Genomic DNA, 15,218 nt, shown 5'->3' with positions numbered 1-15,218 from the left:
AAAAACAACATAATATGCGTATTTACCATGAGTCATAACTCATTAATATTTAAATTTATGTAATTTTCTTTCAATGACAGCAATTTACTATTTCATGAAACAAAATTGTATTATCTACAATAATAGTTTTAAGAACAAATATAATATTTAACGGAAAGGAAAGTTGGATAATCATCTCTTATCTGTTAAAATATTAATATGTTATATAAGATCAATAGTTTCATTGCAAAAGTTAGAAAATTAAATGGCATTTTATTATTAATTATCATAAGATGAAAATAAACGCGAGGAATAAATGTTTTTTTAGCGCTCTTGATTTGATAAAATCCTAACCATTTCAAATAGTACACGTAATGACCTTCACGAATCTTTCTCACAATTTGTGTTATATATGCATTATATTATATATAAACTACACAATATATACGTATATACATATATTTCGAAAAAATGATAATAGGAGGAGATAAACGGATCCCAATATTTATAAATGTTTTGAAAATCCGCCGATTACGTTACTGCACTAGGATATCGATCTTGACTGTGTATACCGACAACAATTCTGTGCTAGTTATCGGCAATGATAATATTAGTATTATATAAAATAAAATCGCGACAAAGTTAACATGTGACAACCCATGAACATTATGCATGTATCCAATCAATCGAATTTTAAGATATAAAACGAAGTGTTGTATTAGTCGCAAGGATAAATATAAATCAGGGAAAAAACGGAATATTCGTAACGGAAGACGGAACGCTGGTCCATTCTCATGCGCGTGCGTACCGGAAACGTGAATTCCTATTGGTCGACACCATATGGTCTGATGTCAGACCATAAGGTCTGTCCAATTCAATAATAACGAGATGCTCACAGGCTAGACGCTAGCCAGTTTTCTGCGACGTGCACACTGGACTTGTACTGGTTATATTGATAGGAAAATCGCACGTCGCGTTTCTAAAAAAAATTACTAAACAGCTAGGGCCATTTCTGTAGTTAAATATCATTACACATTCCGTAGTCTCTTCATTCCCATTATTACAAGTTGCTCGTCAAGATCTATATTATTTATTATACGAAGTCGGTGGTGTACAATAGTCGAGTACGCAGGCTTTTTGGAAAAGAAACAGAATTCACAACATTTGTCAGGATTATACCCACGTGCGAGGTAAGTGTTATTTTATTTTCAATTAAGATTATCATTTTGCCATTGGACAATTTACTAAAATGTTATCAATTTATTAATGTTATTTAAATGACTGTGACAGTTCTATATATTTTCTTATATTTTTGGAAACATTATAGAAAATTGATCAACTTATTGATTATGTGTTGTTGAAAATTAAATATTTTAATTATAAAAGTATCATTACGATGTCAAAGTATAATAATTTTAAATATTCAATGTTTTTCATTGATAAATTTATCAAAATACTATTGACTTATTAGCAATATTATTCGAATTATTATGATAGATAGATTATCTGCTACATTTTTAAAAACATAGTAGAAAATTAATCAACTTTATTGATCATATATTATTCGATGTTTAATTCTTTACATTTAAAAGTATCATGATGTCAGAATATAAAAATCCGTTAGTATATCTGGTTCATTTGAACTGTTATCATTTCTGTATGAACTGTTTAGTCATACAAGCGTAACAGAAATACAATATTTCATTCGTAGAAACATAAGATAATCACTTTTGTAATATCGTAACAACTGTATAAATTTTATACCACGAATTAAACAGCAATAATAGGTGCATTAAATTTGTTTGGGTTCTGTAGTTCAGTCAACTATTACAATTCATAATATTATTTAGAGTCTTAAAAATTAATTGTATTACTAGCTGTTCATTTTTTCACTTTTCATGGAATCTTTGATCCTTATATTTTTCGTAATATCACTCGTAACAAATCTAACAAATCTAATCGCGGTTAGATTTTACCTGATAAATTACGATTACGTGTGAAGTTTCTATTTGCAATAATGTCAATGACAAGGAAGTTTATACGAAGAACGAATTGTTAATTTAGCTGTTCTTTAGGCATTATCTCTATATAGCATATGTGTATTGCGATATCATTTGTATCATATCTCATAGAGTATATTTTTTTCTGATATATTTTATCTTATTTTATTATATATATTATTATTATTATATTTATTATAATATCGTATTTATTATAATATTATATTTTAACTTGTATATTTTTCACGTGAACAGAACCTAGTTATACTTACACGAATGTTGATGCGAATAACGTGTTTTATCTGACGTCAATGTCAAATCTACTTGTACAAGTTCTTACGATTGTATCTTATACGTATGTAATGACCGGATAGTAATATGTTAGGCATAAATAATGCGGTGTTTTTGTACATGCCACAGTAATAAACAAAGAATCGTCTGTTGTCCTAGTAAATGTTCTATTTTGTTACTATAAAATTTGTATTGTAACATTTCAATTCATTTCTTACGTTCATTTGTTTTAAATTCATTTCCAAAAAATATGAAATGATTTAATAGCTTTTGTATGTCTTCTCAAACTCATGACTGATAAATGATTCAAGTTACTCATGTTTGGTACAGAAAAAGAAATTCTTTTTCTTATAAAGAAGATAGAAATTGTGATCGTTTAAAAAATATCAGTAATTTTTTCGAATAACGAATAAGCTTAAAGACATTTGTTTACATAAAAGTGTACAAAATTCGATTCGCTACAAATATTTTGATTCTACAGCTTGCAATCACCTGCGCAGCACAACACGTGACCAACTCATGTAAAGCACTAATGCTGAGTGATCAGTTTTTACGTTTTTACCTAACCGTATTCTTTTACGCGATAAAATTACTTGAGACCAGCGTGTAGCACGATTTATTCTATTCTTTCATAACATTATTGATATTAATTAGTGATAATTAAATACATTATTCTTTGCACTATCTATCTATGTCTTATTATGTATTTAAGTAAAGATATACACAGTTCATCACAAAAGTTTATTTACATATATACCTTTTAAATTTAAAATATTATAGTAAAAATATTAACTGCACGAACTTTTTTGACACATTGAAACACATACATATTGTTAAAATGTAACACAATTTAATCGCGTTCAAAAGAACTAAAACATTAGAAGCTATAAAAATTACATACATTTGAAATTTTACATAAAATCATAAAAATAGTGGACATTAATATTATATTAATGTCTTGTAGATTTCCTCAGCATCAATAATATACTACTATCTCTTTGACGTTGCAAAAATATATGATTTTGTAATTTTCGACGTGATTTTATCCCGAAACTTTTTAGTTAATATTTTAATTTTTTAATTTCTTTTGAATTAATTAATGAATACATTAATAAGGTGCGTGTTTAATTTCTTTGGTAAGTGACATACACAAAATTCGATAGGTGTACATATATGTAGACTTTTGTGAGCGATAGTACAAGTAACAGTAAAGCAAAACACAGCATCGGATATAAGATCAGAATTAGTTTAATAATTCCCCTAATATTCATCAAGTATTGCTTTAATGATTTTAATTTACGTAATTCATAATGCCACCAAATGTGTTCAATATGTATTTAATGACGTGAAGAGTTTTCTATGACGCGAATTATTCGATTATTTAACATATGCATCCTATATTTAATATTTATGAGGCACGCTCGAATCTTTATTCAAATTTTTTATCAGGTAAATTTCTAATTTATTACATTTAAATAATTTATTAATTTTTTAATTTAACAATTTAAAATTTCAAAGAAATTTTAATCAATCGATTTTATTGTAATGGTAAATAACAACGTAGAAACTGTACCAACATGTTTTCTATTTTAGAGAAACTGTACATTCAAAATTCACATAAGGTTTGCATATTTTGAAGGCTAGTAATATTTATTTCCCTGTACGATTTGAACTCATAAGACACTTTTCTTCACGTGTCCATCAAGAACAAAGTGGAATCATAAACGTGCATATTTTCTTGATATACAGGGTGGTTAGTAACTGGTGGTACAAGCGGAAAGGGGCTGATTCTACGTGAAAAAAGAAGTCGAAAATATAGAATGAAAATTTTTCGTTCGAGGCTTTGTTTTCGAGAAAATCGACTTTGAATTTTCGCTCGGTACGCGTGCACTTTATCGCGGCTTGTTATAACGGATCTCACTGACAGATCGTTGTCTCGATGGAAAAATTAAAAAAAAAAAAAAATTTTTATTCTATATTTTCAACTTCTTTTTTCGCGTAGAATCACCCCCTTTCCGCTTGTACCACCAGTTACCAACCACCCTATATATTACATTGCCAACGTCAGAGATGTTGAGTTTCATGAAAATAAAACATACATAAAAGAGAAAAGATTGCGAATTATTGCAAGTTTCCAAGATCAGGTGATGGCAGGTTAAAGATTAGAAATATAAAAATATACGAATCCTGATATGTGACGGCTGGCACGTGACAACAAAAAAACTTATGTAATACGCAATTAATGTCTGGGAGCAAAAAAAATAAATGTTCTGGAGATAAATTTGAAAGTAGAGGATTGTAAATGTTTTTCGTTCAGCGATTCACGGCATAATATTAATCTAAAAAGAATTTCAGTTTTTTTTTCAGGGATTATAAAGTTCAAGTTCTTCTGATATATTACATCAGCGTATAATTTATAGGAAAGAGAAAGGAATAAAAGTTACATATAATTAATTTCGCGCCACTATAACAACTTATCATAATGTAAATTAGGCATATCAATAAAAAATTTGTTAATTAATTCGATTACAGTCATTATAATACGTTATTCATACAAGAATATATTCATATATACATATATACCTGAAATGTTTCTGTCCTATATCTATCAGATATTGTTTCACTGAAACTTCTTGACTTACATAAACAATTCACAATATTCTCAATAACGTACATTATCTATAGATAGATACATATTTATTAAGTGTAACACTAACTAAATCGCAGTAACCCAGTAATATCGTATATATTTTTACATATATTATTGTTATTATTTCATATATTATTAAATAAATAACTATATGTACATTTTCAAGTACCATAATGAATTTTCAGATTTTCTCATTGTTTGTAAAAATATATACATATATATTGTTGAGCATTCGAATTGTTATATTATTTCAACTTACTGTATAAGAGGAATTTCATAAATTTAGGAATTATGAAAATATAATTTATATCGTGACAAATACCAATTGTGCAGTAATAAAAGATATTGAACAACGTAAAACGTGTTAATCTTTTAATTTGAGTGTAATTAAGTGTTCTCGTGAAAAACACCATATTTCGTGCATCACACGACCTTTTTAATCATAAATCTTCATAAATCGGTCTATTATCTGTTTAATACATATTACGGATCAAGGTGATATAGGAAAACAAGTATCGTATGATATGATCGTAATTAACAATCATACATAAATGACATGTACAGTCAACAAATCTTATCACATAAAATATGTTAATAAATTATGATGTAACAGTTTATAACACGTGATGATATAATTTATATCGCATCTCGACGTTGGGGTCAGGTCATCGCTGTATCACGTGTTCTACTATTACGTTTCAATCGAAAGCTACTCGGATAATTACATGAAGATAGGGAAATGATAATTACATGAAGATAGGGAAATGTTAATTTCGACCGTTTCGCATTTTATGCATTCAGTCTTGACATTTGAATGGAATTGACATTAAATAATTATTAGCATATTGGAAATATAGAATAACGAAGAGATATTTGTCTTTTATATTCATTTTTTTCAATAGTTACATGAATAGTCTCGTATATCAAAAATGTATGCTTTACACATGGGTATAAAAAATAGTTGTGTAATATTTTTGAACATGAATTTAATAAATATTAAATAAGTATTAAATATGTATATATAAAACAAAGGTTAAGTACGTTGATGACACCGGGCAAGCAATGTTGCATCTTGCGAGCATAGTCACTACTAAACTGATTTATCCGGGAGTGAATCCAATTGAAATCACTCAATTAATCGTATGTCGCAGAGGAGATACCACGATAATCTAATACAATTGCTGAGACGTCTGAAATATTTAATAAGACAACTAGTCATTGCTGTCCTACATTTATAGAATTTCGGTTTTAACTAACGAAATAATACTCCTTAATCGGTATTTTTATATAATCGCTACATTTTTTTTTTTTTTTAGAATTTCTTAATATATTAAATTAAATATCGATAAATTTATTCTGTTACGTGAATCGGTTAAAAGAGAAAGAATTATATAATATATGTAAATGCATATACATACAGTTAAATTGATATAGCAAATTGTATAATATTTAAAATATAATTTTTTAAATAAGTATCATATTTTTATTTCTAATTTTCAGCTTACAGTCCACTAGGCTCCATACGTCTGCTAAATTCTGCAAAAATAAAGAATACACGAAGAAAAAGTTGATCATATCATATTTATCACAATGCCAGCTCAATTTGAAAGTGCAAACACTCCCATTGTGAGAGAACCGACTATGTTGAACAGCAATACTAACGCATACGATGTAAATAATGAAATTGTCATTAGCGGTTTTTCGGGTGAGTAATTACATCGCCGTATATATAAATACATTTCGAATTATATAATTTTACTTACGATTTAATATTTATAATTTTTTTCACATTTCTTTAGGCCGTTTCCCGGAATCCTCAGACATTGAAGAATTTAAGAAAAACTTATTCGAAGGTATCGACATGATCACAGATGATGAACGTCGTTGGCCTGCCGGACTCTTTGGTCTACCCAAGAGAACTGGTAAACTGAAGGATCTCAAATCGTTTGACGCTACCTTCTTTGGTGTTCATGCCAAACAGGCTCATGTAATGGATCCACAATTACGTCTTCTGTTAGAAGTAGTTTATGAAGCAATTGTAGATGCTGGTATCAATCCAAATGATATTAAGGGATCCAAAACTGGCGTATTCATTGGTGTCTCGTCCTCAGAATCAGATGAATTTTGGTCTAAAGATCCGGATCAAATTAACGGTTGGTAAACTTAATATTGCTGGCAATAATTAATAATAATTAATAACTTAATAGTAATAGTAACAATAATAAAATAATGATTTAAATATGTCTACAGGATACGGATTAACGGGATGCTGCAGAGCTATGTTTCCAAACAGGATTTCATATACATTCGACTTCAACGGTCCTAGTTATGCAATAGACACCGCATGTTCTTCGTCTTTATATGCCATGCATCAAGCAATTGTATCAATTCGTTCAGGTGAATGCGACGCAGCTATAGTCGGTGGTTGTAATCTTCTTCTAAAACCTACCAGTTCTCTTCAGTTTCATCGGTTAGGTATGTTATCTCCGGACGGTGCGTGTAAAGCGTTCGATAGTGATGGCAAAGGATATGTTAGATCAGAGGCTGTATCGGTTCTTCTTTTGCAAAAAGCAAGGGATGCACGCAGAGTGTATGCCACTGTCTTACATGCTAAGACCAACACTGACGGTAACAAAGCTCAAGGAATCACTTTTCCCAGTGGAGACATGCAGAATAAATTGATGCGTGAAGTTTACGCGGAAGTAGGTGTTAATCCTGCAGACGTCGCTTACGTTGAAGCTCACGGAACAGGAACCAAAGTCGGGGACCCACAAGAAATCAATTCGATCGCAAATCTGTTCTGCAAAGGTAGAAAAGGTCCTCTATTACTTGGTTCCGTTAAATCTAATATGGGACATTCAGAACCTGCCAGTGGAGTATGTTCTATGGCAAAATTGTTAATTGCCATGGAAACAGGTGTAATCCCGGGTAATCTACATTTCAAGAATCCGAATACAGACATACCGGCATTGAGCGACGGAAGTATACAAGTTGTTGATAAGAACATGCCATGGAAAGGTGGACTCGTAGCGGTGAATTCGTTCGGTTTTGGTGGAGCTAACGCTCACATTCTTCTTCGTAGCAATCCTAAACCAAAGTTGTCGCCAGTTTTAGACAATAAAGTACCCAAACTAGTTACCGTATCTGGTCGTACATCAGAGGCTGTGAACTTACTTCTGGACAAAGCCAAGGAATACGAAAAAGACGATGAGTTCATTGCTTTGCTTCATGATATTCACGCGAATAATGTAGCAGGTCATCTTTATCGAGGATATTCCATTATGGGAAATGTCAGCACTCGAGAAGTTGATTCATATGTCAATGAAAAGCGTCCTGTTTGGTTTGTATTCTCTGGCATGGGATCTCAGTGGCCCGGTATGGGTAAAGATTTGCTCTCTATCGACATATTCCAAAGAAGTTTGCGAAGGTGTGCTGAGGCTCTAAAACCTGAAGGAATTGATCTAATGAATCTTATTCAAAATGGAACAGCTGAAACCTTTGACGAAAATGTTTTATACTCATTCGTGTCCATTGCAGCCATTCAAGTCGCTCTTGTGGACGTATTAACGTATTTAGGTATTCAACCAGATGGTATTGTTGGACACTCTGTCGGCGAATTAGGATGTGCCTACGCAGATGGCACTTTTACTCCGGAACAAACGGTTCTGGCTGCATACTGGAGAGGAAAAACAATCAAAGATTCAAACTTACAGCCAGGAGGAATGGCTGCCGTAGGATTAAGTTGGGAAGAAGCGGCAGCTCGATGCCCACCTGACGTAACACCAGCTTGCAACAATTCAGCAGACTCTGTGACAGTTTCTGGTCCAATCGAATCTCTCAAGAAATTGGCAGATGATCTGCAAAAAGATAACATCTTTATAAAATTGGTGAATAGCTCTGGTGTTGCTTTCCATAGCAAATATGTAGCCCCAGTGGGTCAAAAGCTTCGTACAATGTTGGAGAAAATTATAACAAATCCGAAACAGAGAACTTCCAGGTGGATTTCTACATCAATACCAGAATCAGCTTGGGGTACCCCACTGGCACAACTTAGTAGTGCTGCCTATCACGTGAATAACCTATTGTCGCCTGTACTATTTTATCAAGCATTAGGTCATATCCCAGAAAACGCGATAGTTATCGAAATTGCACCACATTGTCTATTGCAAGCAATCTTGCGTAGATCATTACCGTCAACTGTGACCAATATTGGGCTACATAAACGAGGTCATGCAAACAATCTGAACTTCTTCCTAGAAAATATAGGAAAGTTATATTTAGCAGGAGGACAACCCAGAGTGTCTAAATTGTATCCACCAGTTAATTATCCAGTTGGTCGTGGCACACCAATGATTAATAGCTTGGTTAAATGGGACCATTCTGTAGAATGGAATTTAGCTGACTATGCAGGAAGTAATGCATCTTTTGGTGAAAATGTAGTGGAAGTGAATCTGTCCAAAGAAACAGATGCTTATCTAGTTGGTCACTGTATCGATGAAAGAATTCTTTTCCCTGCTACTGGTTACCTAGTGATTGTCTGGAAAACCTACGCAAAAATGCGTGGAACAGATTTCGAGAAATTGCCGATTACATTTGAGAATGTAAAATTCCAAAGAGCTACCATTATGCCAATGGATGGCACTGTGAAATTTTCGATCAATATATTCCTGGGCACTGGAGACTTTGAAATTTGTGAAAGTGGATCTGTGGTAGTAACTGGAACAGTTTCTGTACCAGAAAACGTTGATAAAATGTTATTAAATATACCTGCTCCGATTGTAAAAAATGAAAGTACTGTCGTAGAATTGAAGACAGCTGACGTTTACAAGGAACTCAGACTCAGAGGATATAATTATACTGGAACTTTCCAAGGAATTAAAATTGTCCATAATGGTGGTGCTTCTGGTAGACTTCTCTGGAATGACTGGATTTCTTTCATGGATACCATGCTTCAATTCAGCATCCTTGAAAAGGATTGTAGAGGGCTATATGTGCCAGTTCGTGTGCAATACGTTGCCATCAATCCCACTGCTCATTTAGAGCTTATTGAAAATTATAAGGAAGACGAGGGTGTTCCAGTATATTCTTATCCAAATATTGGTGTTATTAAATCAGGCGGTGTTGAAATCAGAAAGATGAAAGCCTCTTTGATTGCAAAGAAGCAACAGATTCGACCTCCTAAACTTGAAAGATGTTTGTTCATACCATATGAAAATTCTCAACCATTAGTGCAGGATCCAGAAAAGGCTAAAGTCCATGCTCTTACTATATTATTACTAACGATATATGAAAATATAAGTGGAATCAAACTGAAAATAACCGAAGTATCTGGAGATCGTCCTGTGGATTCTTTAATCTTGCCCTATATAAAGACATGGTGTTCTGGGGAACCTCTAGTAAATGTAAGTATTTTACAACTGCAGTTTAAAAAAGTAAGACTTATTGGATATTTTTCTTAGGGGGATTTACAACTGGCTGCAGTTTTGCGTAAAAGATATGCCAGCTTAAAACAAAATATAAAAATTGTAAAACGCAATGCGGAAAAAGAACCAGTTGGTCAAGATTTGCACATTGCAGTAGCTAGCAATGTATTAACTGACAATTCGTTGAATATATTGAAAAATTTGAAAGACAGTGTGATAAACGGAGGATTCATACTTTTGGAAGAAACAGCTCAAACTGATTTTAACGTGGCAGATCCAGATTTGGTATGTGTAGCAAAACAGGTCATTCCTGGAAAATCTTATATTCTACTCAAAAAGAAGGAAGTAAGACCGGATCCTGTAGTCATACAACTAACGGAAAAGAATTTCTCTTGGGTAGAAGGTGTTAAGGCAACTTTGAAAAATCTTGTGGCTCAGAATCAGAGACCTTTGTTCGTTTGTCAAGGTGAAGAATTATTTGGTAAGTGTCATTAAACGTTTTTTGCAATATATACAGATAATTATAACATAACAGACAAAATTACAATTTCTATCAATTATTAAAATAATTTTAATTTTTATAACATGTGATATTTTTTATAGGTATGGTTGGATTTATGAATTGTATGCTTAATGAAGATGGTTGTGCAAAAGCATCTTACGTTTTCATTCAAGACAAGAACATGCCCAAATTTAACTTAAATGATAAATTTTATGCTAAACAACTGGACAAACAAATGTTCGCTAATATTTTGAAGGGAGGTCAATGGGGATGCTACAGACATATAGCATTAGATCAGCAAAATGAATCATCTCTTCAAGTTGAACACGCATATATTAACGCTTTGAACAGAGGCGACCTGAGCAGCTTAAGATGGATTGAAAGTCCATTGAGCTATTACCAACTAGAAAAGTTCCCAAATACAGAGTTATGCTCCGTGTACTACGCGCCATTAAACTTCAGGGATATCATGTTGGCAACTGGGAAACTGCCACCAGATGCTCTTCCCGGAAATCTAGCTACGCAAGACTGTATATTGGGTCTCGAATTTTCTGGACGTGACTCGAAGGGTCAACGAGTTATGGCTATGGTGCCAGCACGTGGTTTGGCAACCACTGTTATAGCTGATCCTGGTTTCATGTGGAAAGTACCTGATAAGTGGTCTTTAGAAGAAGCAGCGACCGTTCCAGTTGCTTATGCTACCAGTTACTATGCTCTCTGTGTTCGAGGTCACATGAAACCCGGTGACAGTGTTCTGATTCACGCTGGTAGTGGAGGTGTCGGACAAGCGAGTATCTCTATAGCCTTACACGCAGGATGCAAAGTATTCACCACTGTTGGAACACAAGACAAACGAGACTTCTTGAAGAAAATGTTTCCTGTATTGACTGATAGGAATATCGGTAACTCTCGAGACACTAGTTTCGAGCAACTGATACTTAATGAAACTAACGGGCGTGGTGTAGACATAGTGCTTAATTCATTAGCTGAAGAGAAATTACAAGCTAGTATCAGATGCCTTGCTCAGGGTGGTCGTTTCCTTGAAATTGGGAAATTCGATTTGTCGAATGATTCGCCTCTGGGCATGTCCGTATTTTTGAAGAACGTTTCGTTCCATGGAATACTTTTGGATGCGATCTGCGAAGATGATGGCCCAGAGAGACAAGAAGTTGTAAGACTTGTCAGTGAGGGAATAAAAAGTGGTGCTGTTCGCCCACTTCCATCCACGGTCTTTTCAGAACAACAGATTGAACAATCATTCAGATATATGGCTACTGGTAAACATATTGGTAAAGTTCTGTTGAAGATTCGAGACGAGGAAAAGCAGAAAGTTGTGCAATCACCGCAAAAAGTAGTTTCTGCTATTCCACGCACATATTTGAATCCTGATAAGTCGTACATATTAGTTGGTGGTCTTGGTGGATTTGGTTTAGAATTAGCAGATTGGATGATTTTACGTGGTGCGAAATATTTAATCCTCACATCGAGGTCTGGAGTAACTACAGGCTTCCAGGCATTGTCTATTCGTCGTTGGCGCAATATGGGTGCACACATTAAAATTTCAACGGCAGATATAGGAACATTGGATGGAGCGAAACAACTTATAAAAGAAAGTAAAGCATTAGCCCCGGTTGGTGGTATATTCAATTTGGCTGCTGTTTTGCGAGACGGCCTGTTTGAAAATCTTACTGAATCTGATTTCGTAATATCAGCATTACCTAAAATTACTGGAACCAAGAATCTGGATATAGTATCGCGAGAATGTTCCTCATTAGATTATTTTGTTGTATTCTCATCTGTCACAAGTGGAAGAGGCAACATGGGTCAAACTAATTATGGTCTTGCAAATTCTGCTATGGAAAGGATGATGGAACAAAGACAAGCGAATGGTTTACCTGGCCTTGCCATTCAATGGGGAGCCATTGGTGATGTTGGTCTAATTTTAGACAAAATGGGTGGTTTCAATGATACTGAAGTTGGTGGTACTTTGCCGCAACGTATACAAAATTGTCTCGAAACAATGGACATATTCCTTCAACAACCACATCCAATTCTGGCATCGCTTGTTACGGCAAGTAAAGATAATGCGGTAGAAAACGCAAATAAAGTTAGTGTTGTCCAAGCAGTAGCCAATATCTTGGGGATTAAAGCATTAGAAACTGTTAACGGTAGTACTAGCTTGGCTGATCTTGGAATGGACTCCTTGATGGGAACAGAAATTAAACAAACCATGGAAAGGAATTACGATATAGTATTATCTGCTCTTGAAATTCGTAATTTAACATTCGACAAGTTAGGAAAATTAGACAATACCTCTGGGGTAGAAGCAGGAAACGCTGGTGCTGATTCAGATGATGAGGAAACCATCCAAGATGCTGCTGGTCTGCTCTCATTTGAAGGTACGGAGATTGTACCTGTCAAGGTTATTGTTCCACTCAGTACAGCGAACTCGGCTGGGCAGCCATTATTCTTTGTTCCCGCTATCGAAGGAGTTGCTGCACCATTTAAAACTGTGGCCAGTGAATTGAATCGACCTGCTTGGAGCTTCCAATGTATAGAAAACTGTCCATTAGAATCTGTATCAGCATTAGCGACTTTCTTTTTGAAGAAAATGCAGGCGATTCAAACTGAAGGACCATATAACATAATAGGATATTCCTTTGGATCTTGCATTGGCCTGGAAATGGCTGTTCAATTACAGAAAGCTGGACATAAGACAAACTTAACTCTCATCGACGGCTCGCCGGATTTCGTAAAATTACATTCTGTGGAACTTGGAAAGCGTGCTACCGAAGAAAGTGCAGAAGTGATTACAGATGGTTTACGAAAATGTTTAGCGTATTTTGTCAGGCAGTTCAGGAGCAACATCACTTTCCTTAAGGTATTTTTATTTTCATACACACATTGTTTCATAATTTTATCATACATTAGATATTCTATTTTATCTATTTTCTCTTTTTCCTAGTTATATGACATGCTGAAAAATATAAACACAACTGAGGTTGTATTAAACAAAGTGGTCGAATTGATAGACGACAAAAATTTGGACTCTGAAGATTTAAAGAGTGCTGCTCTATTATTCTACAAGAAATTGAAGGCGGCTTTCTTTTATAAACCCGAAAAATATGATGGAGATATTGTATTACTTAAAGCCAAAGATAGCTTTGTTCCTCTAAACAATGACTATGGTTTATCGAAGGTAATTATTATGTTTACACATAAAACGTTAATTTATTGATGTATATATGTTTTGTCTTTTAAATTCTTATAATATGTTTAATCTTCTTATAGATTTCCAACAAAGTAAAAGTTATAGAACTACCCGGAAATCATAGGAGCATTTTATTAGGAAAGAGCGCATCACAAATTGCGAATATTCTAGGATCGTAAAAAATGCATCTCAACTTATAAAATTATTTGAAGTTTATTATGAAGAAATTATTAAACTCAAAGAATTTTCTATAATATTAATATCATTACTTAAATGTACATAAAAAGTTGCATAGGTACATTCCAGAGAACTTTCAATGTACATTGATATTGATGGAAATCATCAAAACTTAATGTGTAATATTTAATGATTCCTACATATTTTCTGTAAAGTTACTTTTGTACAAATGTTTCTTCTTTCAAATCTGTATATGCATTGTTTATATCATCTGTATTATTAAGTTATGTAGCCAATTTCTCTATTTTCTAATCGTAGATACTTCAATTTGTGGAATGAAAAATAGGTACCAAGTTAAAGGAATAATTTTGTGGTCCCTTTTTTATAGTAATTTTGCACATACAAATTACTATTATTATAAGTTTATAGTATATTTCAGGAATTCTTGCTATAGGTTTTTGTAATGGTTATATAGTGGACAAATACTATTACTTAAACATATAGTATAAAATATGTATACACAAAGATGGTTTATTAAATTTCATTGTGTCAAATATTATTTCAAATTTAGGTTTCTTAAAAACATGTGATACTTTCAAATAGGAAAAGAATATGTACAAAAAACACTTAACAAAGATAACGATAAAACAACTCTTATACATCTTTTCCACTCTTACACTTTTGAATAATCTATAGTCTATATGGATAAATGTAACAAAACAAAGACATTCCAGTGATGAAATTCAATATACATATATTCTATGTATATTTATATATATTAAAAATGTATTGCACATAACATACTTAATGCTTTGTTAAAAGCAACCATTTATACTATATTTTTTCATTAGCATTAAGAGATTGGTTTGTTAAATAAAAAATATGTATATGTTCATAATTATTTTAATTGTCACCAGGCGTATACATTGTGCATTCGTCATATGTTCTTGTATCATATTGATAAGTAAATAAAGGATATAAAAAG

The 15,218-nt window shown here is 33.0% G+C and overlaps 1 protein-coding gene across 1 annotated transcript; it reads left to right on the top strand.

Annotated features, from left to right (window-relative positions):
* The first annotated feature begins 845 nt into the window (after nucleotides 1-845).
* Nucleotides 846-15,217, top strand: LOC100742442 (fatty acid synthase). Its single transcript, XM_012389895.2, has 8 exons — nucleotides 846-1,169; nucleotides 6,421-6,625; nucleotides 6,720-7,073; nucleotides 7,171-10,322; nucleotides 10,380-10,824; nucleotides 10,947-13,726; nucleotides 13,811-14,044; nucleotides 14,137-15,217. Exons 2-8 carry the CDS (start codon nucleotides 6,511-6,513, stop codon nucleotides 14,233-14,235), a joined length of 7,179 nt encoding a protein of 2,392 aa, XP_012245318.1. The 5' UTR covers nucleotides 846-1,169; nucleotides 6,421-6,510; the 3' UTR covers nucleotides 14,236-15,217.
* The last annotated feature ends 1 nt before the right edge of the window (nucleotide 15,218 follows it).

This window comes from Bombus impatiens, unplaced genomic scaffold, assembly GCF_000188095.3.
Source record: "Bombus impatiens unplaced genomic scaffold, BIMP_2.2 scf_0670, whole genome shotgun sequence".
Classification (NCBI taxonomy): Eukaryota; Metazoa; Arthropoda; class Insecta; order Hymenoptera; family Apidae; genus Bombus; species Bombus impatiens.
This window is presented reverse-complemented; position numbering and strand designations above follow the sequence as displayed.

What these genes read in the sequence shown, in the direction of transcription:
- LOC100742442 (XM_012389895.2), top strand. Translation starts at nt 6,511, where the DNA reads ATGCCAGCTCAATTTGAAAGTGCAAACACTCCCATTGTGAGAGAACCG. An exon ending in TGTCATTAGCGGTTTTTCGG is followed by an intron (nt 6,626 to 6,719) that starts GTGAGTAATTAC and finishes ACATTTCTTTAG; the next exon opens with GCCGTTTCCCGGAATCCTCA. An exon ending in CTGGGGAACCTCTAGTAAAT is followed by an intron (nt 10,323 to 10,379) that starts GTAAGTATTTTA and finishes TATTTTTCTTAG; the next exon opens with GGGGATTTACAACTGGCTGC.